Source organism: Triturus cristatus, chromosome 1_2 (assembly GCF_964204655.1).
Source record: "Triturus cristatus chromosome 1_2, aTriCri1.1, whole genome shotgun sequence".
In the NCBI taxonomy this organism is placed as follows: domain Eukaryota; kingdom Metazoa; phylum Chordata; class Amphibia; order Caudata; family Salamandridae; genus Triturus; species Triturus cristatus.
In genome coordinates, this window is record NC_140580.1 from 935247292 (window position 1) to 935272250 (window position 24959).

General features: G+C 47.1%; 1 protein-coding gene across 2 annotated transcripts in view; it reads right to left on the reverse strand.

Annotated features, from left to right (window-relative positions):
* The window catches only part of MTOR (mechanistic target of rapamycin kinase), a 1008697-nt gene that overhangs the window by 312341 nt on the left and 671397 nt on the right, over nucleotides 1–24959 (reverse strand). For both annotated transcript variants that reach the window (XM_085609875.1, XM_085609873.1), the window contains 2 exons: nucleotides 22082–22213; nucleotides 6771–6886 (listed from right to left, as the gene is read on the reverse strand). In XM_085609875.1, the coding sequence (XP_085466001.1) occupies nucleotides 6771–6886; nucleotides 22082–22213 (248 nt within the window). The remainder of the gene's footprint in view (nucleotides 1–6770; nucleotides 6887–22081; nucleotides 22214–24959) is intronic.

Sequence of the window (24959 nt, forward strand, 5' to 3'; positions counted from 1 at the left end):
GCCAACGCAGTTTGTGGTGTAGAGACCAACTCAAAGGATGTATTTGGGAGCATCCCATCCATAAGGGATCGTCTGGACAAAAGTGTTTAAAATCTCACTGGGGACAGCTGGCAAGACCCGGCTCTCCATATTCCAGAGGATGGTGTATCTGCCTAGCTGACAGACCAGATTCAAAGAGCATAAGGGTAAACTGGCTTAGAAAAATACTCTCTTGTTAAGTGCATCAATGTGTTTAGAGTCACTATCAGGTGGAGTATTAGAGATGCGTTTGTGTTTATATTGCTGCTGATGCCTGCACACAAAACTTTCGATGAGGGATGAGGAGTCAAAAAATCTGAATCACTATGTGCAGATTTGACGTGCTTTGCTTTAGTGACTTACCAGCAGCGCCTAGCAGGGCTTTGTCCAAGACGCAGCCAGAATATCTGTCAGGGTTATATTGAATGCTAGTAAAGGCTCGGAAGATGAAGGGCAATACAAACTAAGATGTTTTAAAGAATGGATAATGCAGTAAAAAGAAAAGTAGTCAGTTTGTCGCATATACACTTTATGGGTGATTGAGTGAATGGCACCTGTGCCTTGCCAGCTCAGTGTCCTAGAGTAGATGCCAGGTATCACAGACAGACGCGGGGTTACTCTGTTGGTTGAGGTAGGACTGGGGTTGACCGAAAGTTGTAGTGACTCAAGGTCACAATCAGGATTTTAACCCTCAGCTGCACTGCTCCAAGTGTGCAGCTTAGTGTGAAATAATACTGTGTGATTAAAGTCCTTTATTGTATTCAAAAGACAAGCACTGGGCTGGACAATACATTAATTATGTCTGTTGGTTGAGTGTTGAGTTCTGAGCTGTTCTTCCCCACACTGTCGCCTTGAGAATCCTTTGACTGCTTACCCTCTCTACCCTGAGAGGAGTTTCTTGACCACTTTGCACAGTCACAGTAGGAGAGACCCAAGGAAATTGGTGGCAAACGTCCTCAACCACCATGGTTGGGGCCTTTATTCCAGTGCCTGCACTATCGTCCCTTCAGAGACTCAGGACAGGGCCTGACAGTCACACAGTAACTGAATCTATAGCTTGTACCCATCTCTCTCAGTTAACTTGGACTACTAGACCTTGTTGCCCCAACAAAGTTAAGACACAAATGTAAGCCTCTGGTTTTTCAGCAAAGTAATAGTACTCGAGAACACAGCGGCAACAACGGTAAATGGCTAGGTCATTGAAAGTACTGTCTTTCTTGTTATCTCCTGAAATCGTGGCACAGCTACATTACAGCTTTATAAATATCAGGTCCATTCACGAGTTCATGCAAGGTGAGACCTTTTAGGAGCAACTCAATATTGTGGCAGATATCTGCTAACAGTTTTCTCTTCTTATTCTGATTCCACAAACATGTCTTTGATTTTGCCTTGCTATTAATTACACTTTCCATGGTGGAAGCTAGCCTCTTAACTCCATAACCTCCTCTCAATGTAATAGTGGAGTATATTTTCTATTTTCACTCTTTGGCTTCAAAAACAAATTCCACTGACTCTTGGCCACACTAAATTAAAGTTTAATATTTTGGATCACTGCTCTTAGCTCGGTATTCTGGCAAATGAGACCGGTTTCCTGCAAGTCTCTGCCCTCAAGCCATGTTGGTGCTCTTTTTTGGGACTTAATGAGCATTACAAATAAAGAGGGCTGCTACGTGGCTATGTGCATTTCTTATAAGATGACGGCTGCCTTAAATTTAGTGCATGCTGTAGAGAATGAAAGGGTTTTCTCATCTATGGGTCCCATGAATATAAGTATGTTCTTTTATGTGGAGGACCCTAGATAAGATGGGCATCTAAATCACTCCATATACAGTACAATTATAGACTTAATTGGAAGCTGGCTCTTTATATAGTGCACCAAAAAGATGTACACTGTCTAAAGAGTCCAGGCAAACACCAAATGGTTTACAGAGGGACAAATGAAGTCCCAAATGCTTTCTTTTGTTGTAGTGTGGGCAAGTTAGGTGTATCAGAGGGTAGTGCTAAGCATTTCTTGACGCGCAGAGGCAATCCATAAGACACACTCAAAAATAAATCCGAGACCAATTTAGAAAAATAAGTCCTATTTTTATATAAATTTCAACCAAGAACTTCGTTATCAAATATGTCTTTTTTTTTAACTAATGATTTTAGCAGGTGAGTAAAATGTTAACTCAAATACGTCTTTAGGTACAGTATTTTCTGTTAGAAATAGGGGCCTCTAGTTGTCAGTTTGTTACCCTATCCAAGTAGGGACCCATCTTTCTAGTCAGGAGAAGGGAGTTACACTTCCAAACTAACCCCTGCTCACCCTCTTGGTAGCTTGGCACGAGCAGTCAGGCTTTTCTCTGAGGCAATTTGTAAAGCATTTGCACATAGCATACAGTAATACAGTGAAAACACTACAAAAGGACACCACACCAGTTTTAGGAGAAAAAACAGCCAATATTTATCTGTGTACAACAAGACTAAAACACAAAAATCCAACATACAGTTACCAAGATACAAATAGTGCAAAAATAGACGTTAAAAATTGATACGGTCGAAACATTGCGCTGGGCCTCGGACGGCATTCGTAAGATCTCCGGCTCTGATATGCTATCCGCAAACAATATGCCCATTGCTCATCACCCTGCCTTTCCTCTACTCCAGTCGTCGGGGATGGTTAAACGCGCCACTCGTCTAGGCCTCTTCACAATTTCGGACCTGTATCCTGGGAAACCTTCTTTTCGCTTGCCGCAGACGCTGGCCCCATGGACACCCTGTTATTTTACCAGCTCCGGACTATCTGCAGGAAGCCCCACTCCACCTTTCCCCAACCTCCTCCCTCGTTGGCCACTCTTGATCAGCTCTATGCCTCTTCCTCTCCCAAGAAATTGGTTACCAAAATTTACTCTTACACGCTAGCAGTCCTCCATTTCTACTGACCGGGCGCGCATTGCATGGGACGAGGACCTGGGAATCGAGATCTCTCAAATGGATTGGTTGTATTGTTATACTCAGATCAAACGCCTCTCCCCCAACTATTGTTTGCGCCTTATACACTTCAAATACATACACAGGCTGTATCGCACCCCCACCCAACTTCATAGATTAGGTCTTGTAGCAAGTGACAGATGCTTGCGCTGCTTCGCGCTTGCGCCTGATTTTGCTCATCTTGCCTGGCTGTGCCCCCGGGTTTCGGCATATTGGCGGATGGTTTGTGCAATTATCTCCGAAATCACCTCGTCACCGCTCCAGCCTGACCCTGTGATCTGCCTCTTGGGTTTCTTTAAATTTTGCCCGGATGCCTCTCGCCATGCTGCTGGTCCTCGCGCGGCGTAGGGTCTCGATGTGTTGAGGTCACAGGCCTGCACCTAAGGCAGGCATCTGGCTCGAAGATGCATCCCGCTGCCAAACCCTCCTGTCTGAATTCTGGAACCTCTTGCCAGCCAAGTCTCGTCCACTGGACATATGGGGCCCACTTGTTACCTACCTTTCAAGTCATGACCCCCAGCAATCTGAGACCTCTCCCGCGCTCCCCGCCCACGGCGGCCGCCGGTGTTAGTCCATGAGCTGCTCCCTTCTTGTTCACAGCCCTCCCACTCTCCCCTCTATGCTTGGTGCCTCCCCTGGTTGTCTGCTTTCGCCCCTCACAGGGATTTATGACAATTCTCCATGGCATTGTCTCTAATGCTACACAAATGTGCAACTATCTCTGCTGTGCTGCAATGTATTGAAGTGCTTAATCTTCTGCTATTGTGGAATATATGTAATTGTGCTGTGCAATTTTTCCAAATAAAGGGTTTTGAAAATTATTTTTAAAAAAAGAAAAAATTATTCGACTTTAAATACAGTTCCTTTAAGTCGATAGTTCCATACGGGGCTATCACAGTCTCGAATTAAACAAATCCAGCGATTCAGGCCAGCTGCGGCGTCGCAGACCAGCTACTGTGTTGGGAAGACTTGTAAAACAGTACCTTTAGAAATGCAGGGCGTCGAGGACCTTGCGATGAGCTCCGAAGAGTCGGCAGGCGTCGGTTCCGAAGGTTGGTGCAGGAGTCGTTGGCACTTGAAGTCACATACGTTGCAGGTTGAACTCCATGAGATTGAAGTCAGGAGCTCCGGTGTTGGCAGGCGGTGAGGCTAGAGTGGGAAGGGGAGCAGTGTGCCACCCTCTGGATGCGGTGCAGGCAGCAGCTCGGTGCTGGTAGTTCAGAGGTGTCGGTGAGACCAGGGCTATGGTGTGAAGAGGGGCGATGCTTGTCGCAGTGCTCGCAGGTCACGGTGCAAGCACCATCGTCGTCGTTGCTGGAGCGCTGTAGTCGGTAGACGATCGGGATTCAATGGCGCGGATGGACCAAGACAGCAGGGTGGGGTGGTGCGTTGTGTAACTTAAGAGCAGTGCCCTTAAACCATAATGCAGGCAGCGGCATCAATGTTGGCTTGCAGCTTCGTCGTCCGTGAGACCAAGGTGGCGGTGTGAAACGAGGGGGTGCGGAGTGCGGTGCCCACAGGTCATTGTGCAAGCAGCGGCTCAGTGGCTGCGGACATCGTTGTTGGAGATCAGGGTTGCGGTGCGATGTGCCGCGGTGCCCTCTGCGGTGCCTTCAGGTCATGGAGCTAGCAGTGGCATTGTTGACGGCGTTGGATTGCCTTTTCCCTCTGTCGCAGCTGAAACACACCGTTCCAGATGCAGGTACCCAGAGGAAGGCAAAGTCTCTGCTGTTTCTGAGACTTCTTGAAAAGGGGCAAGCTTTACCTCAAGCCCTCGGAGATACTCAGATTAAGAAGTTGTAGAATGTTCAGTCCAGTTCTTTCACTGCCCAAGACAGAAGCAGCCACTGCAGACCAACAAGCAAAGCACACATTAAAGTGGTAGTCTCTCCTCACAGCTTCTCCAGCTCTTCTTCTTGGCAGGTTCCTTAATCTCAAAGAGTTCCAGAGTTCTGGGGTCAGGGCCTCAATATTTTTACCACATTCCCCTTTGAAGTTGGACCAACAAGGGGACTCCGACATACATCAACCAGTTGTGCCTGGCTCAGGCCAGGTTCACTCCTGGAAGGGGGGAGAGACAGCTTTGTGAGAGGCCGCTACAGTCCATTCAGGTACAAGCGTCAACTACTCTCACTACTCTAAATACAGCCAGGTCTATTCAGCCTGGCTATAAGTCACCGAGGAAAGACACAACACACCTCAACCTCCCCCTTGTGCCTGTCTAGTGTGAATGCACATCTCCAGCTCTTGTTACTCTCAACCCAGACGGTGAATACACAAACAGGCAGAGGCACACAGGATCATTAAACAAGAAAATGTATACTTTCTAAAAGTGGCATTTACAAACACAAAATATAAAAACCATCTTCACTAAAAGAAGTATTCTTAAATTCTGAGTTCAGGAAGCCTAAACTCCATTTCTCTATCTTGTCATAGTGGAAAGCTACGCCTGTATGATGTTACAAGGCAGCTCGCATTATAGCCTATGGGAGAGACAGTCTTTTAACAGTGAAAAACGAAATACACAGTATTTCACTATCGGAACTTGTAAAACACACCAGTACATATCCTACCTTTCATATGCACTACACCCTGCCCATGGGAGTACTTTGGACCTACCTGAGGGGTGCCTTACATGTAGGAAAAGGAAAGGTTAGGGCCTGGCAGGTGGGTGCACCTGCCAGGTCAACATAGCAATAAAAACTGCATGCAGACACTGCAGTGGCAGGTCTGACACACCTCTGAAAGGCTTCTTGTGTGGGTGGCACAACCAGTGCTGCAAGCCTACTAGTAGCATTTGGCCCTGGTCACACACAGTGCACTGTACTAGGGACTTACTCGTAAATCAAATATTCCAATCATGGAAAACCAATCATAACACAATTTACAGCAGGAGAACTTGCACTTTGGCACTGAATAGCAGCGAAAAAGTGCACAGACACTAAACCAGCAAAAAGGAAGTCCAGCATACCATCAAAAACAGGTCAGAAAGCAAAAAGAGATTTTCAGGGGGGTACCTCTAAGGCGACCTCTGGGTGCATGTATTAATAAATCCATCACTGGAATCAGTGTGAGTTTAATAATAGGAGATGTTCGATAAGAAACATCTCTGGTTTCAGTGAAGCCATTGTGTAGCTAGGGAACTCTTATTTACCAGTCTGCTGCACATGTACTCAAAATGGCTTCCTTGCTCACTTGTAATATCTAAGAATCGACAGACATCACAGGGGCATATCTGCTCATGCAGATATGTCTACACATGTAGCATAGAGCACCCTGCCTTAGGGACATAAGGCCTGCTGTTGGGGTGACTTACCTATATTGCATGCAGTGTCTGCAGACTCGGCACACAGGGGGTGTGTCATGTCATGTCTTCACCATGGCAAGCAGCCTGCAATGGCAGTTTGCAAGCTGGTCATGAGGGATCTCTTAGGGTGGCACAATCCGTGCTGCAGTCCTAGGGGATCCACTTTAGTACCCCATGACCTATGTACCAGGGGGTACTATTTACTAGGGACTTACAGGGGGTACTTAAGGAACTGCCAATTGGGGAACAATTGTACAGTTTTAGGGAAAGAGATCTGAACTGAGGGCCTGTTTAGCAGGAACCCAGTTAACGTCTGTCAAAATGGAATCAGCTCCCAGGCAAAAAGTGGGGTGACCATGTAAAAAAGTGGCACTTACCTACAGAATATAGCCTTGAATACAACTGACGAAGTGTGTTTTAGTTTTCATATAGAAGAACGGGTACTGAAGCAGAATAGAGCAGAAGCACCTACCTTGCCATAAGTTTATGTAGCTCTTGTTTATGCTGCTGGTCCTCTGCAGCAATAGCATGCTGGGCCTGCTGCTGCATTGTCTGCACGAAGTGTTGCATGTGCTGGAAGGCCTCAATCTACAGAAAAGAGAATGCTCGGTTACATAAGCATTACATGCATAAGTCACGAACAGAGCAAAATCAAGCTGATAATAATGGAAGTCTACAGACAGAGGAGCCCATTTTAGGAATGACAGAAGTCAGGCAGAAAAATCCAGGTCAGAACTCAAGGGTAATTTCAGAGACTGCAGGTAAAGGAGGTCAGGAGGGAACTGGAGTAAGGGGGTCCTCAGAGAGATAAGAGACATGACCAGGAGTGCAGAGAATTGCCTCATACCAGCCCTTCATCTCTGACTGCAACACTGTAGACCTCTGAGCTTTATCTTCTTGTTTAGTGTTTGCTTTTGCTCTATCTTTTCTGATGGAGATTTTCAACTGTAGATTTCGCACTTATTAATCTCCTAGACGCCAGAGTCGATCTGGAAAATTGTCAACAGGAATTCCCGTGTGCATTGTGCGGCTCCGCATTGGATCCATCTGTGAGAAAGTGGCTTGGTATATGCTGTCCACTAGTTAAAGTGGGCACCCTGTACCAATCCATACGACCCTTGTGATGTATGAGGTCAAAATTAACCTTTATAAAAGCTATCCTAGTGGTAGCTATGGAGAGCAGCCTTCAGGCTTGTTTTTCCAGAATATCACCTCTTGAATGACTAAATGAAAGAGAACCACACAGTAGTTATATAAAAATTTCTTTATTAATATAACATTATCTACTATCCTCTACACGAGGATAGAACACCACGCACACAATACGAATTCAATAGAACAGTTGTAAGTAGCACAATACACAGCGGTCTCCATGGGGAGACCGAACCATATACTAAAATAGTGGTATAACAATCATGACTTGACTAGAGACAGTGCCTAGAGCACGTAGAATCGCTGGGACCCCAAGGAATCACCCAAGGTGATTACACAGGAGACACACGGAGTAAGGGTGCAGTGAGGAAACACGACCGCATGCTCTGTACAACTCTATGGGAAAGTCGCGGTTGCAAAGTTTAAGGACCCTTCTAGGAGGACTTCGAGCAAACCCTTCGGAACCTAAGAGTTTAAAGAGCCACCCCACCCATGGATACCGTAGTACCAGAGTTACCTAACCCAGGGAAGCCGGGTGCATAGGTCTGAAGTGGTGTCAGAAACTCTTGTTGTTCTCTATGGAGGGACGTGAAGAAGCACTACTGCCGTGGAGGGGAAAAGGGTCCGGTGGAATCCAAGCTTGGATTCTCGATAGAAGGAACCTGAAAGCAGAGGGGACAGAGTCTGGATCACTTCAGAGTGACCAGGGGCTTGGGAGACGAATGCCCACCGATGTCAGGTGCTTCAAGTGCGAAGAAGGGATGCTGGACTCTGCAGCCACGAGGACCAGGAGATGTCGAGGATGACCAGGAGCCGGAGGTGAGCTGTCCCACGAAGGATGTCGAGTGCTGAGGGGGGTCGGTGTCCGGCGGTAGCACCAACAAGCCTTGGCAAAAGCAACCCACGCAGGAAGGTCAAACAGGTTTTGGTGTGGACCAGCAAGGTCCAGGAGACTCACCAAGCAATGGGGAGTAAGGGCACATCTGGAACAACCAGGAAAGCCTAAGAACAATCAAGAAGACCCTCGGGGGGGACCCACAGGCCTACGGACCAGGAGTCGCGAGGGGACCTCGAGCAAGATTGCAAAGTATCAGCCCACGGAGCACACGTGCGAGGAGACCGGAGTTCTTTGGTTCAAATACTGCTCAGGACTACACGGAGTCCAATGCACAAGGTCGGGAATCGCCAACAACCATATGCACTTGCAAATGGGCGTGCTGCACCGGGGTTCGGGTTATGCAGCCCCGACGAGGGATACTGGCCAAACTCGGTGAGAGGGCAGCATGACCTTAGGGACCTTCAGGAACCCACCTCCTGTGTTGCTGAAATCTTCGGAGTCCACAGGAGCTCAGGAGCAGCAGACCGGTCAGTTGCACTTTAGGGGTCTGCGAAGCAGGGGAGTGACTCCTTCACTCCAAAGGAGATTCTTCCGTTCTCTTAAGTGCACCACAGGACCTGCACGGAGCCTGTATGGAGCAAAGGTACAAACTAAGCTTCGGACGGAGAGGGGGACAAAGTCGAGCCCAGTTGAGGTCCATCGAAGTCCAAGTGTCCAGACGGTCACAGGTCAGTGGTTTCTTCTTTGTAGAATCTTGTCCATGTAAAATCCAATGTCCTGTAGCCAGATATTCCATTTGATACCCACGGGGGAGGGTTGGACAGATTCCGAGAACCCTCCTAGGGCAGGGGCAGGACAGAGGGGTGGCTACACCCATGTCCTTTGTCCAGTTGGAGATGGTCACACCTCCCTGTGACAGGATGCCTCTTGTGCTGCCTTCCTCAGCTCGAGCTTGGCTCAGCAGCAGGAGGGCATAAATGTGTCTCTGGTCGGCAGCATCCATTTTGTGCTGTCCGGGTCGAGAAGGCTGGCACCGGTAAGACCAGTGACCTCACGTAGATCGCTTCAGAAGGGTGGTATCATACCTCCCACACCAGTTACTGGTGTAGAGGTATGATTCCAGGATGTTTGATACCAAACTCGATATGTTTCTATGGAGCCATTATCAAGATCGCGTTTACCGCGAGGTTATAATGCACCTCTACTTATATGTCTGGCTGAGTCACAGGCAACCCGAGAGAATGGTCAACAAAGGCTGCAGAGAGGCTCTACTCATGCAGGAGCACCATCTCACATAAAACCCGGCACCCTGCCTTCAGGATTGTTAAAGCCAGCTATACGGGTGACTTATAAGTTTAAAGTGTAGTGACTATTAGATATAGTGATCCTATATCTAATGTAAGTGGTACACAGGTTGCAGTAGCAGACCTCCAGTTCCTTTTTGCACGGCCTCTCATGGGTGGCATAATACATGCTTCAGCCCATGGGAGGCCTCTTGGGTACCTACGCCCTGGGTATAGGTGTACCACATACTAGGAACTGATAAGGGTAGCCCAGTATCCAATCTGGAGTGTACCAAAGTACACGTATGTCAATTTAAGGGAGAAAGCAGATAGACTGGGGTCCTGATTAGCAGGGTCCCAGTCAGACTAGTCAAAAACCAGCAAAACACCAGGCAAAAAGTCGGGGTAACCATGCAGTCAGATCCTACCTTCCTACACCATCCTCCCGGGATGGGACGTTGGTGCCACTATACCTGGACCACCACCATGAGCTTACATCAGTTTCTTTCTAATATCTGTCCTCGCCATCGGAGGCGAAGCCCATGTAATCTGATACAGCAGTGTACCGATTTCTAGATAGGATCTTAGTAACAAATGTTACAAGTCTATTTCACAGAACAGGGCGGAGGGTGCATCTGCAGTTAGAAACCTCCCAGAAAAAGCATTAACTAAGTTAAGTTATTTTGATACAGACTTCAAATTACAGGTTTCTTACCTTATGAATAAATTCCAGCCCCTGGTGGTGGGTTTGTGGAAGGGCTCAGACCAGGAAATCCTACAGGACGGAATGGGCAAAATGCCCCTCTTGCCAGACCTGGCTGTCCAGGCAGTAGTGTTTCATGAAGATGTGTAGACGCCCATGTTGCAGCCTGGAAAATGTCAGAGACTGGCACATCACACACCAGTGCAGTGGTAGCAGATTTGTCTTTAGTGGGATGTGTGTGCACGTCTTCTAAGACGGTCTCTTGGTTAGTCCATACCTGATCTTAATAAATAAAACAACGCACCCGGAGATGGCTCTCTTTTTTTACCGCTTTTCCCTTCTTTGCTCCAGAGAAGCCCGCAAAAAGTTGATCGTCCAGGCGGTGGTCTCCGGTTCGTTTGATGTAGAAACTAAGGTCCCTCTTAGGGTCAAGATAGGTGAGTAGTTCTCTTCCAGGGGATCCTCATCAAAGTCATAAGCACTGAATATTCCCGCCCATATGCGGGGACCCCGGAAATAATAAAAATTATATGTGAAAACCATATATATACAGCTCTGTATATGTATACACATATATTATTTTTTCCAAGCAAATGCAGCCCCCATAGAAGGCTAAACAATGTAGATAAAATTATCCAATAATGCACCATAGGTATAAAATTACACCTAAATCTCTTTTTTTTTTTTTTTTCTAAATGAGGTAACACACTCATAACAAAAGGAAAAAAGAGAACTGTGCAAAACACAGAACCATCAAACATTGTTAGCCTGCAGGCTGCATTGCAATACAATACCATAGAGACTGAAAAGCCTTGTACAGGTAAAAACTGGCACCGTGCCTTTAAGGCAGCCCTGACTCCAATATCCCATCATGCCTCAGGGGTGACAGTTGGGTCAGTTGTTCTTTCCGGCTCCTTCTGTCAGGACCCTAGAATTCAGCTCTCTTCTTTTTTGACTTTTCAGTCAAGAATTGTTACTTTTCTAGTAATTTTTTGGACTTCCTCTGGTATACTCTATCAGGGAAGCGTTTATCTGTGGTTTCTGACTAAATTTAACAACTTTTTCTGTCAGAGAAATGCCTTCTTTATTCATGACGTGTCCATCCTGTGGCAAAAAGAAGGCCTCTTCAAACCCTCACGATGTGTGTATTGTATGCCTACCAGAGTCTCACTCTCCTGCATCCTGCCGTCACTGCAAGGACCTTTCAAAGAGGACTTTGAAAGAGAGAGAGAATTAGGCTTTATGGCCTTTCGGAGCGGTCGACGTCGAAGCAGCTGGTCCCTGTCTGTTCTCCATCGGCGTCGGGCTCGGCGTCGAAGACTCCAGCGGCGGGATCGTCGCTGAGAGGTGAGGAGTCCAGGGGGAGTCATGCTTCCAAACGAAAGTCCACGTTGACGCTCGATCCGGTGGCGAAGCGCATTTGTTCGTCGTCGGCGACTTCGACGTCAAGAAAACATCCTTCTTCAACGTCGAAGGAGGCTCATCACCGATCAACGTCGAGAAAACACCGTTCGACGTCAAGACATCGCTCAACGTCAAAATCGACACCAAGAGAGAAGTCGACGTCGCAGGAAGAGCACAGGCGTTCGACGTCGAAATCAACGGTGACGCCGAGGCAAAAATCGGTGTCAAAAGATCCTGCAAGATCGTCGACGTCGAGACATGATTCGCCGTCAAGAGAAAGACGATCCTCTTCGAAGGTGCTGTCGACGCCGAGGCACAGATCATCGCAGTCGACGTCGAGGCGGGTGCCTCCGTCGGAGTCGACGTCGAGGCGGGTGCCTCCGTCGGAGTCGACGTCGAGGCGGGTGCCTCCGTCGGAGTCGACGTCGAGGCAGGAGCCTCCGTCGAGGTCGGCGTCGAGGCAGGAGCCTCCATCGAGGGCAGCGTCGAGGCAGGAGCCTCCGTCGAAGTAGAGGCAGGAGCCTCCGTCGTCTAAGTTCTCCAGATCTCCGGAGAAGATGGTGACGTCGAGGCGAAATTCCCACTTGGGTTCTAGACCTCTGTCCAGGACAAGCCCTCCGTCGACGACAAGGCTCTCGACGTCGACGCAGGACACATCGCCGGTGATCCATTCAGCGTCCAAGTCCAGGTCTCCGGTGATAGGCCTATCACCGTCAAGACGGTCCCCCGAGGTGGGATACCAGGAGATGTCACACATTCATCTGACGCTTAGGAAAGTATCAAGACGCAAGTCTCCTCATAGGGTGATATATACCACATCGGAGCACGATTCATCGCGTCCGATCTCCATTTCCCCTTCAGCCTCTCAAGAGTCAAGATCAAGATCCGGATCACCAGAACTGTTGGGTGTCTCTCCAGTTCCTCCGGTGGAGCATACATCTCAAGACGAGGGCCATGCTCTAACTCAGAGCCCCGTCAGGGAAATGCCTCCGAACCCTTCTATGATTCAGGCAGTTAAGGAGTCCTTAACAAGGCTAAGGACTCTGGATCAAACATTACGACCAGCAAGATCCCATTCTCGAGGAAGAGAATTGCGAGGGCGCTCACGCTCGCCCAGAAGGCGATCCAGGTCTACCTCTCAGAGGAGAGAATCAATCAGATCGGGGAGAAGGCGACGGAGGTCTCCTTCATCTTCCTTGTCAAGCTGTTCGTCCAGAAGGGATTACTCACCCACACTCACAGATACTCCACCATCTAGAGTGTCGCCAGTGGACGATATCACCACTTTTCAGGATGTGCTGTGCAGAGGAGCGACTAAGTTGAACATTCCCTTGCCTGTTCAAGAAACCACCTCTTCGGTCATCTTCGAGACCCTTCATAAGAGAGCGGTGTCTCGTCCAGTGTTGCCTTTAGTCCCTGGGTTGCTTAAACCAGTAATGGACATCTTCCTAACGCCAGCATCTATCAAATCCGCGCCGGCGCGGATTCTTAAAAAATACCGTCCAGCCCCCGAGGATCCCCTGTTTCTCAAGGCAGACCCTCCACCGGACTCGGTGATTACAGCTGCTGCCAGAAAAACGCATTCAGTGGTATCATCATCCACAGTGCCGCCGGATAAAGACAGTAAATCGCAACACTCTTGGGTCAGAAGAGTATGTGACTCGGCGGCCTCGAGTCTGAAGTGGCTAGTGCCTCAGCGCTTCTCGGGCTCTACGACAGATCACTATGGGATTCCCTGCAGCGATTTATAGAAAAAGTGCCTTCTGAAGACAGAAAGGACTTCGAAGAGATCCTGCACGAGGGCAGTCTAGTTTCCAACCAAGTGATCAGCGCAGCAGCGGATGGAGCAACGTTGGCAGCGCACTCATATGCTCACGGGATTTCTGCCAGAAGGTCCTCTTGGCTGAGGCTGACAGCTTTGAAACCGGAAGCACAGGCAAAGATTCTAAATCTGCCGTTCTCGGGTAGTTTGCTTTTCGGTTCTCATGCGGACGAAGAGATGGCTCGGATGAAGTCAGAACTCGACACCATGAAAGCCATGGGCTTAGAGAAACGGAAAGAATTCCGTCGCTGTAGGGGAACCGACAGGCGTAGCAACCAGCAGAGGGTTCAAACCCCTCACTGGCAGAAAAACCAAGATCAACAAGGGCAAAAGAAACAGCAATTTCAGTCCCGTAGATCATCCAGGGGACGTGGAAATAACCGCCAGGCCGGTGGTGGAAACAAGGCTCAAGGAAAGCAATGAGAGCCTGCTTCCTCCAATGCCGTCCACCGCTCCGGTGGGAGGAAGTATTGCACACCATCTCCCAGATTGGCAATCCATCACAAAGGACAAATGGGTTCTGAATATACTGCGACATGGATACTCGCTTCGTTTCCGGAGTCCTCCTCCCTCGATCCACCCGGTACAATCATCTCAACACCTCAAGATGTTAAGAGAAGAAGTAGCGACCCTGCTGCTCAAATCAGCAATAGAAAAAGTCCCCAGGGCGCAGAGAGGAAGAGGAGTCTACTCCAGATATTTTCTGATCCAAAAAAGAAATGCAAAAGCAGGGTTCAGACCCATCTTGGTCTTACGGACACTAAACAAGCATATCAAAAGGGAAAAGTTTTGCATGCTTGCGCTTCACCAGATATATCCGCATCTCCGGCAAGGAGATTGGATGTGCTCGCTGGATCTGCAAGACGCGTATTTTCATGTTCCCATAGTACAGTCTCATCGGAAATTCCTAAGGTTCATGGTGGGGACCTCTCACTATCAATTCAAGGTCCTGCCATTTGGCCTGAAATCGGCCCCTCGAGTATTTACAAAATGCATGGCAGTAGTAGCGGCTGCACTGAGGTGCGCAGGAGTCTTCGTCTATCCCTATCTCGACGATTGGCTGATAAAAGGACCATCGCCTCAGAGTGTACACTCACAGCTGGAACACTGCCTGAACTTGTGTCACAGATTGGGGCTCAGGGTGAACTTCAAGAAATCCAACTTCACACCAACCCAAAGGATACACTACCTAGGTGCAACTATAGACTCCGCAGTAGGAAAAGTGTTTCCTTCGGAGGAGAGACGGTCATCCCTGATCTACAAAGGAAAGCAGATTTCGTCTCTGCTGGGGGCCATGGCATCCTGCATATTCCTGGTGCCCAATGCCAGATTGAGGATGCGTCCTCTCCAACAAGATCTGGAGGACAAATGGGACCAAAGGAATTCACTGTGGGAGGAACCAGTCTGTCTTTCCTCAGCGGCCAGGCAATCAATCAAGTGGTGGTTAAAACCACTCAATCTACAGGTGGGGCTTCCGTTTCATCAAGAACCCCCATCTCAGATGTTGATCACCGACGCATCCCTGGAGGGTTGGGGTGCGCATCTGGGATCCCTACAGACTCAAGGACGGTGGTCAAGCAGCGAAAGGTTGTACCACATCAACATGCTAGAACTCAGGGCAGTCCACCTAGCCCTCAAAGCGTTCCTACCCGCAATCAGGACGAGTCCCATTCTAGTACAAACGGACAATACCATCACAATGTACTACCTGAACAAACAGGGGGGTACTCGATCCAGGACGCTCTCGCTGGAGGCTCAGTCCCTGTGGCACTGGAGCCTAGCAAGGAACATTTCAATAAAGGCGGTGCACCTGCCAGGAGAGCTCAACGTAAAAGCGGACTTGCTCAGTCGTCATTTTCAAGATCCAGACGACTGGGTACTCAACAACGAGGTACTAGAGGGCATCTTCAAGGAGTGGGGACGTCCACAAATAGATCTCTTCGCGGACGAACACAACGCGAAATGCCGAGGCTTCGCCTCAAGATACCATCGACCAGGATCCATAGGGAATGCCCTTTTGATCGATTGGTCAATGACATTTGTGTACGCCTTTCCGCCGCTCCCGCTGATCCCCAAGGTGGTGACCAAGCTGCAACACTCGTCTGCCAAGATGATCCTCATAGCACCGGACTGGACGAGGCAGGTGGTACACGGATCTCCTCCACATGTCGATCCGACCTCACAAGCGTCTGCCGTGCAGACCGGACTTGTTAACCAAGATGCAGGGGAAGATTTACCATCCCAGTCTTCCCTCGCTGAGCTTAACAGCATGGCTCCTGAAGTCCTCCAGTATGGCCATTTAAACCTTCCTCAGGAGTGTATGACCATACTGAAGGAGGCTAGGAGGCCTTCTACAAGACACTCTTATTTCTGTAAGTGGAAGAGGTTTTATGTATGGTGTATGCAACATCAGTATAACCCTACAAAATGTCAGGAGGAAGTGATTTTGCCCTCACTTAGCCAGACTGGGGTTGAAATTTTCATCCATTAAGGTTCACTCAGCGGCCATTACAGCATATAGGCGCTCCCCTTCGCAGCAGTCATTCTTCAAGCTGCAGGTGGTTAAGGATTTTTTGCAGGGGCTCAAAAAGGTTTACCCCCCAGTAAGGCCTCCCTCGCCTTCTTGGGAGCTGAACCTGGTTCTATCAAAACTTATGAGTTCACCTTTCGAGCCCATACATTGCAGCACCTTACGTGGAAAACCGCTTTTTTGATAGCTATCACTTCAGCACGTAGGGTGAGCGAAATACAGGCCCTCTGTTCTAAAGAGCCCTACACTATTTTTCACCTGAATAGGGTAGTGATGAGAACTCACCCACCTTTTTTACCAAAGGTGGTGTCAGATTTTCATGTTAACGAGACTATCTCCTTACCTACCTTTTTTCCCAACCCCTCATCGCCAGCTGAGAGGGCGTTGCACTCTTTAGATGTCAAGCACGTTCTAAAGTTCTACCTAGATAGGACTAAGGCTGTCAGGAAGGCTTACCACTTATTTGTTAACTATGGTGCTGTCTGCACAGGTTTTGCTGCATCTAAGCGTTCCATTGCTAGGTGGATTGTGTCAGCCATTAAATTGGCTTATCAGCTAGCGCAGAAGCCACTGGCCGCTCGGCCTAAAGCGCACTCCACAAGAGGGAAGGCTGCTACTGCTGCTTTTCTCAATAATGTCCCACTCTCCGAGATCTGCAAGGCAGCTACTTGGAGATCTGTCCACACATTTATGAGGCATTATTGTCTGGATTCAGACACCAGAGCAGAGCAGACACTCAAGTAGGGCAAGCCTCCTTGAGGAATCTGTTCAATAACTGAATTTGTCAATGGTTTATTTCTCCATGTATAGTGCAGTTCTCAGTTGCCTGCAGGTGGAAGGTGGGCTTGCTATTCTATTCAGTGCTTATGACTATTGATGAGGATCCCCTGGAAGAGAAGGATAAGTTACTTACCTGTAATCCTAGTTCTCTTCCAGGGGTATCCTCATCAAAGTCATAAGCAACCCACCCGCCTCCCCAGGCAATTTTGAGTTTTGTATTATTTAACATGGAGAAAATATATCTTTGTATGTAGGACTACAGTCCCGCAAAGAACAACTGACCCAACTGTCACCCCTGAGGCTTGATGGGATATTGGAGTCAGGGCTGCCTTAAAGGCACGGCGCCAGTTTTTACCTGTACAAGGCTTTTCAGTCTATGGTATTGTATTGCAATGCAGCCTAACAATGTTTGATGGTTCTGTGTTTTGCACAGTGCTTTTTTTTCCCTTTGTTATGAGTGTGTTACCTCATTAAAAAAAAAAAAAAGATTTAGGTGTAATTTTATACCTATGGTGCATTATTGGATAATTGTATCTACATTGTTTAGCCTTCTATGGGGGCTGCATTTGCTTGGAAAAAATAATATATGTGTATACATATACAGAGCTGTATATATATATGGTTTTCATATATAATTTTTATAATTTCCGGGGTCCCCGCACATGGGCGGGAATATTCAGTGCTTATGACTTTGATGAGGATACCCCTGGAAGAGAACTAGGATTACAGGTAAGTAACTTATCATTATTTCTTCTTGAAGGAATGAGGAAGAGAGTAGAGGGTTGGTAAAGGGATGGATTTCACTACGTGGAAGGCCATGACTACCTTTGGTAGGAAGCTGCTTTTGTCCAGGGAGAAAGAAATGTAGAGTGTATGACCGTTGAATGGACAAGACCTGAAGCTCACTTACTAGCAGAGCGAGTTAATGGCGATAAGGAACACAATTTTTGTAGTCCTCAAATGTGGAGAACAGCTGTGCCTCGTTTCAAAAGGAATGCACATCCAAAAGGTGAGAACCAAATTAAGCCCCAATGAGGCATCACAAAAGCTATTGGTAAAACCATATGGACCACACCCTTTAAGAAATTAATTGAAACTGGTGATCTGAAAAGGGATGGCTGAAAGGGTAAGGAAGGATGAAAGTCAATTTGAAGAAATGGGGTGTAGTACATGGTGTGGTTGTGAGACCTCACAGTGTAATACACTTTCAGCACTTCTCAGGACCAGTTATTCTTTGTCACACCTTAGCTCAACCCTGGGGAGCTGTGGCTTGAAGCAGTCAGGCTTCAACAAAGGAACAAACGTAAAGCATTTAAACATCACTGAAACAATTGAAGAAAGAAACAAGACTCTCAAGAAATCCAACACCAATTTATGAAAACAGGCTATATTTTAACACATTTTTAGACACCAAAATGAAAAAGTTCCACCAAAGGGTTCTGGAGATATAAATACTTGAATAAACAGGAAATCACAACATTTCATTTAATTACGATAAGCATTGGCAAATTCAACAAATTTGACACTGCAACTTTTACAAGAAAACTCGGGTCAAAGTGGAATGTGGTTACTTCAGTTACTTTGGGTGACCTGCTTCAGCAGGGATCTGGTCAAAGGTACTAACAAAAGTCCTAAAGAACAGTTACCTCCAAGAAGAAGCAGTCTTCAGTCCAGTTCTAGTGTTAATAGTAACTTGCCATTGACGTCTAAGGAGTGGTCCTGATGCAAGGGATATAGAATGCTGAAGATGCTTTGCAGTTGACAGAAGATTTCCTGGGGCTATTCCTTGGTCCGCAGTCCCGGTGGGGCAACTTTGGCCACAGAGGTCAATGTCCCTTGAAGTCCTCTTTGGTCCAGCAAAAGTCCAGTTGCCACTGGACTACTGGTAACTGGTCAGAGTCAAACCAGTTGTACCCTTCTTCTGGCAATAACTCTACTTCTAGACGCCCAAATTACACTTTTGAACATCAGGACTCGCTCTCCCAGACTGCGCTGGGGAGAGGAGCGTCAATCCGATGATCTGGGCTGCCAACTCGCCCAAGCATGCTTTCTTAGCTTTTATGGCTTATTGGTCAGCCAACTGACCCTTAAAGTCTCTGCTTCTGGCTGGGCTTGGGTGATAACTTCTCCACGAGCAGGACACCACTGGCAAGGTCCTCTTTTCGCTAGCCCCAGGAGCAGCAGGTGCAGTCCAACTTCGATGCAGCCTCTCTTTGTCAGGTCCTTAGTCAGCAAGGCAGTCTTTCTTAGGTCCTCTTCCCGAATCCAGTCAAGATGAGAGTTCGGGGGGCCAGAGGTGCCTCTTTTTATGCCCACAAAGTGCCCTTAGCCAATGGGCTACTTGGATCCCTACCGCCTGATGACAACTTCCCGTGTAGTTTGGCATCTAGCTATCCCAGAATGCTCTTCTGACCGCTCCCAAGATAGCTGAATCCCTTTCTTGGGAGTGTAGAGCTTGGTAGACCATCCTAGGGATGTGGATAGCTATAGGCTGCATGTCCATGGGAAAACTGGTTTGACCAGTGTTTTCCTCTTGCTATACCTGACACTCTTTAGTCTACCTAGACAAAGGAGCAGCCCCTCTTGTGAGTGCTCGCCATTTGCTAATTAAAGGGGGCTTCCCCTTTGAAGGTCGGCTTTTGGGCTAACATCCCATGTGGCTTTTCCTGCCTGAAGGAACTAACATCTCCTTCCCCAGCACAACCTTTGTAGGCTTTCTTAGGATTCGCTTAAACTTCACGATTGAAGGCCAGAAGGCTGTATTGAGGACAGACCTTTGAGTCAGCTATAAACGAGCATTAGAAACCTTGGGCAACAAAGTGGCAACCTACTAAAGTTGCACTTTGCCCGCCAGTGAAATTGAATGCGAGTTAACAAATAAATCTGATTTCATGCAGCGATTCTTTTGATACCTTACAGTACCAACTTTAGAAGTCCCAGACAGAAGTTAGTAGGGCGGAGATGTCAGCCTGTAACTCTGCAATGGGGATACCAGCCTTTAAAGAGTAAAAACGAAAATGGTGGTTTTTACTGTTAGGACCTAAAACAAAATGAAACTGCAGGTCCAACCTATGTAATGCACCCTGCCTTTAGGCCTCATTAGGCCTGCTTTCGAGGTAACTAACGCATATTGAAAAAGAAGGTTTGCGTATTTGTCATTGCTTAAAATGGAAAATTCCAGTAACTGCTCTGCCAACCAGCAATGAGGGCTGGGAGTCATGGTTTTGCTTTGTTACACTCACTGGTGCTGCTGTCCACAAACAACACTAACTCACAGGCCCTAGGTACCCCTCGCACCATATACTAGGGGCTTACAAGAAAGCCATGCTATGCCAATTGAGGATACGCTAATCAACCATGTACCTTAGTAAGGGTCAGAGCACATGCACAGTCCTGATTAGCAAGGCTCTGGGCATTTCAAAGCCACACTACTGCCTAGTAGGCCAAATGGGGGCAAAAAGTGGGGCTGAACCTGAAATAAGCCTATTTCCTCACAAATAACCTTTAACCATGGCCATAGCAAGGCCTTGCTGGGCTAAAGAAAGACAGAACAGTAGAATGTCAGATAATGGTGCCTGTTTAAGGCTGAATGTTACAAGTAGAACACTATACCACAAACCTTGACAAGCGTACTGCATTTATAGTTTTGGAAGGAAGCCTGCCTACCAGAATGATACCCACTACTTTGTGAGGTAGACTGAAGGCAATCAACTGCTGCCACATCAGTCTCCAGACATGAAAGTGTGGCTTGCCCAGGTTCAGGTGCTACTGTGGAGGGACGTCCTCCTGAAGAGGCAGTTGGATCATATGCTCATGGTAAGAAGTTTCGGAAAGCACATATTACTCACCCAGTCCACAGCCACTAGGATGATTTGGGCCCAGTCTTCCCTGAACTTTGTCAGCACTCTGGGCAGAGGAGAAAATGCTTACAGGTGTTCTGAGTCCCAGTCCCGGCGACAGGCATCTCTGAGAGGTGGGACTCCTGTCTATGTGGATATCTGCCACTGGGAACCTGGATGCCGTTGGCCTGATCCCCTGCCACCTCCTCAAAAGGGCCAAGATGCAGGCTGTTGCTGAGGGATTCTCTGGTGTTGCCTCTGCTGGTATCTCCTGCCAAAGCCTCGAAAGGGGCAAAGTATTTGGGGAACTGCTGCACGGGCAAGGCTATGACTAGAGAGTTGGCTGTGGCGGTGCTCTCTTTAAAGCTCTCCCAGGCAGAGTACACCCTCGCTCCAAAAGCTCCAGATGTTGTCTAATCCCGTTTGCAGCTCACTAAGTTGTTGTGATATCACAGTTGGCCCAGGAAAGTTGGGGTGCATTGTGAGCAACGCCAAGATTGGGTACGAATGTGGAGAGTGACTCAGCGGCATAGATGTACCCAAAGGCATCACTTGACTCCAGGTGGTGGGAGTGGCGGAACAAAGGAGAGCCGTGTTTGCATTTCTTGAGCTTCTTTGACTTAGCCAAGCTTTGTGACTTTGACGAGAGTTGGTTGTGAAATCAGCCTCAGGATTGGGAACGCGTTTGTTCCCTTGACTTCAATCGAGACAGGGCCCTTCTTTGACTTCCTTCAGAGTTTTGCAACTGCAAGATTGGCTTTGTGTTTGAAGAAGGCCTTTTGATTTATTTTGCGCACAGCAGTCACACAATGTTGAGTTGTGTTTAGAGCGGAGATACCTGAGGAAGACATTGATTGTGTCTGTCACCAAAATGTGTCTGTTACAATCCCTGCACGGTTTGAGTCCTGTGGTTTTTGGAGGGAACAAATCCTTGGCACACTGGAAACTTTCAAAGTATTGAATTCTGTCAAGGTGACGGGATCAATGGAGCTCCAGATCTGCATAGGAAGAAGTAGAAAAGAAAGCACAGACGTCAGCGCATGGGGGTGGCATAGATATAGTGGCCCAAAATCACATCCAGGACGGGAAGATACGATGCGGAGCCGCAAGATGCCACCTATCCACGCACAAAGGAATTGTTGTTGGAAATTCTCAGAATCCAGTCTGGTGTCTGGGGGTATTCATAAGAAGAGCATTCTGCGGTTATAAATCTCTATCAGAAAGGTTAGATTTTCAGAATATGCAAAACAAAAACTAAAGGAGAGAATAAAGTTCAGAGGTCTAGGGACGCTTGAATCAGGACTAAAGGGCTCGTATGAGGCAGTACTGAGATGATCCTAAGAAACACTTAGGGCACATTTTCTTGTCTCTTTCATTGCACTCCATTTAATTCTTTAACCAAAATACCTTTTAGAGGGCTGAACGACCTTACCTTGCGGCTGCTCTTCCACATGTGCTTCATGTAAGAGTAGGTGACCTGTGGGTGCACTGTGGGCAGCGGATGATCAAGCTGACGGGAAGGATCCACGCCAAGAAGCAGGACCAAGGTCTTGTGAGCCAATGCCTAAAATGACAAGGAAGTAATAATTGGGCAACAGTAGAGTCACAAAAAAAATAACAATATTTACATTTCAAGTCAGGAGTTACAAGTCCATTCTGGATGCCAGCAGATCAATAATCACGCTGGGGCAGCAGCAGGAATCTGTCAGTTATAGTTAGCTGCCAGGAGTGCACTGCAGACGATAGCACAGGCAACAAATGTATCCTTGGGATCAAACAGATTTTGTTAGGAAACACCTGTCTGTAATATTATTTGGGACTCAGTCAAATATCGATTGAGGACACGCTGCAGGAGCGATGTAGTCAGGGGCAGGAGGTAATATACTTCTTTATGCCGGACTGATGGGTGATATTAAGAGGCAGAGCAGTCATTTGTACTGAATGGATTCCATTCACTCCTTTCTAGGATGCACAAAGAATACACTGCGATGGACCAAATGTCAAGCTATCTTTGATCTGCAAGACAGAGTTATAAGGAAGAGGTTTATCTCTACACAAAGTAGTCATTTGTGCTCTATGGATATCCTCAGTTCTTGTCTAGGATGCACAAAGAATACACTACAAACGTCAGCCTATGCTCTGGTCTGAAAGACATAGCATATACCACGCTATAAGAAAGGGGTTTATCTTTATAGTTATTCATTCGTTTTGCTAAACCCTATTCACCTGTACAAACATCATAAATACAATTGGCTCAAGCAGATAGAAAGAGAGGATGCAACCAAGGATGGGGCAGGTAAATAAACGGAAGAAACAATTACATTGCTGAAGTTGGCTATCAACATCAGTAACAAATAGGGCGTGGAAATTATGTAGGTGGGTGAGGTAGGGAGCACACAGTGCAGCAATCACACTTTGAACAGGTACATATGAGGTAGCAGTGATTTTTAGGATTTAATGTTCTAGCAAAGTGGATACTGGGCAGAGGTGATGTGGTTCAAGTGATAAGTAGGGCAAGGTGCAAAGATGTACTCCTGTGGCTGCATTGCCAGAGTAGAATTGGAAATGGATATTATGTGTCTGTAGATTACCAGTGGGCAGTGTGACACCTTTTCTTGGGATCCTGGCGAAGTAGTCTGAACAGATGCTGCTATTTACCACTGGTGTTCCATTGGCACAATACAGATGCACTCCAACTGGATAATCAAGCTGCTCCATTTGGGTACTAGATTTCAACTAGGCAGCGATGATAAGGTGTCAAGACTTACTCTTGAAGGTTACAGGCGCAGATCCAATATGAAACCATTAATAACCTTCAACAATTTCAATGTCCAGTCAGTGCTTTAACTTCAAGGAAAATAATGGATTTTACTCACAGGCAACAAAAAACAGAACAGTTAAAAGCAAAGCTTTGGCCCACTTCCAGGGGCAAAATAAGAACCAAATGTTTTTATTATCCTTATGTGCTAGACACTCGATTTTCTGACGTTTCTTGCAAGAGCTTTCCCTAACAAAATATCTGGGTTTGTGCAAGGAATACAAATGTAAGAACTCCAGAGAAAGTCCTTATACTGATTGTGTTTTGATAGCAAACAAAGTGAGCTGAAACTTGAGCTTCTGTTTGCAGCTTCCAAAAACCCAGCAAGCAAACAATGAGAGCAGCACACGGATGTTACTGGTGCAGTATATCAAGATCCTATTGCAGCCAGCAGTGATAAGGGTCATGGATATCCACATAGGGCATAGCTTACGTCCCTGGAGTCTAGTAACCAATTAGTTTATGACCCAGTTGGCTCTTATATTTTCAATGAGGAGGGGCAGTGCAACAGTCCCACTATAGAGTTCCGAGGTGTAAACAAGACTTTAACTTTAGAATTCCAGTCAATATTTTCTGGCGGGGACACCCAAATAATAGCAGTATCTTCACCAGTTCCCACATGGTACTGGAAAAAGGAATAGGCTCTCAATGGTGACATCATAAGTCAATATCTCAAGAACTGTACAGCTAGATAGTTCAAATAGTTTCAGAATCAGGACGATGAACAGAACCAGACCATATGCTGCAGGTTTGAAGATGGACTGGTTTTCCTAGTACTGTAAAGAGGTGAAATAGGCACTTTAATAGCATAGGTGCTGATGGGGACGTACAGGGTCACTAGCCCTTTGAAGATATATGTTGCGGATGTTCGGTTCTTGCCTCTCGTGTCCATCTGGGCTGTGAAAATCTCAATCTTGGGTGTCCTTGGTCCCTTAAGAGGTCTTCTATGGAGATTGTCAAGTTAGTTGTACAGATCTTCCTGGGGTCGCTTTTCTCCTCCTGGCAGGAGCAATCCAGCTCCTCTTGAACAGCATGAAGACTTAGCAGTCATCCCAGACTTAGGCTTAGTCTGGAGGAAGATTGACAACCATGCATTTATTGCACTCCTGGTATGTTGACTTTTCCAGTACTGTAGTGCAAGCATCCATGGCGCCAAATGATTTACAACCAGTGCTTGATGGCGAGCTTTCATTCTTTCTCTGTTGACCACGGCAGGTAACCAGAACCACCCAGAGGTTTGCTTTATTTAAAGATTCAAACACTTGGAAAAATGTGTCTTCCTGTTGTGGTTCAGTTTACCTAGGCTATGAGCCACAGTGACAAGTCATTTTTTTAAGTGCCTCTTGTGGTAGAAAGAAATCTATCAAGGGCCAACACGAAGTGTGTATGTGTTTTGTCTTTCAGATTCTCACACCATCTGTGGATGTGACATTTTTCAAGAGACACCATAAAGGAGAGTGAAGAATATGGGTAATTGGAGGATACATAGGTA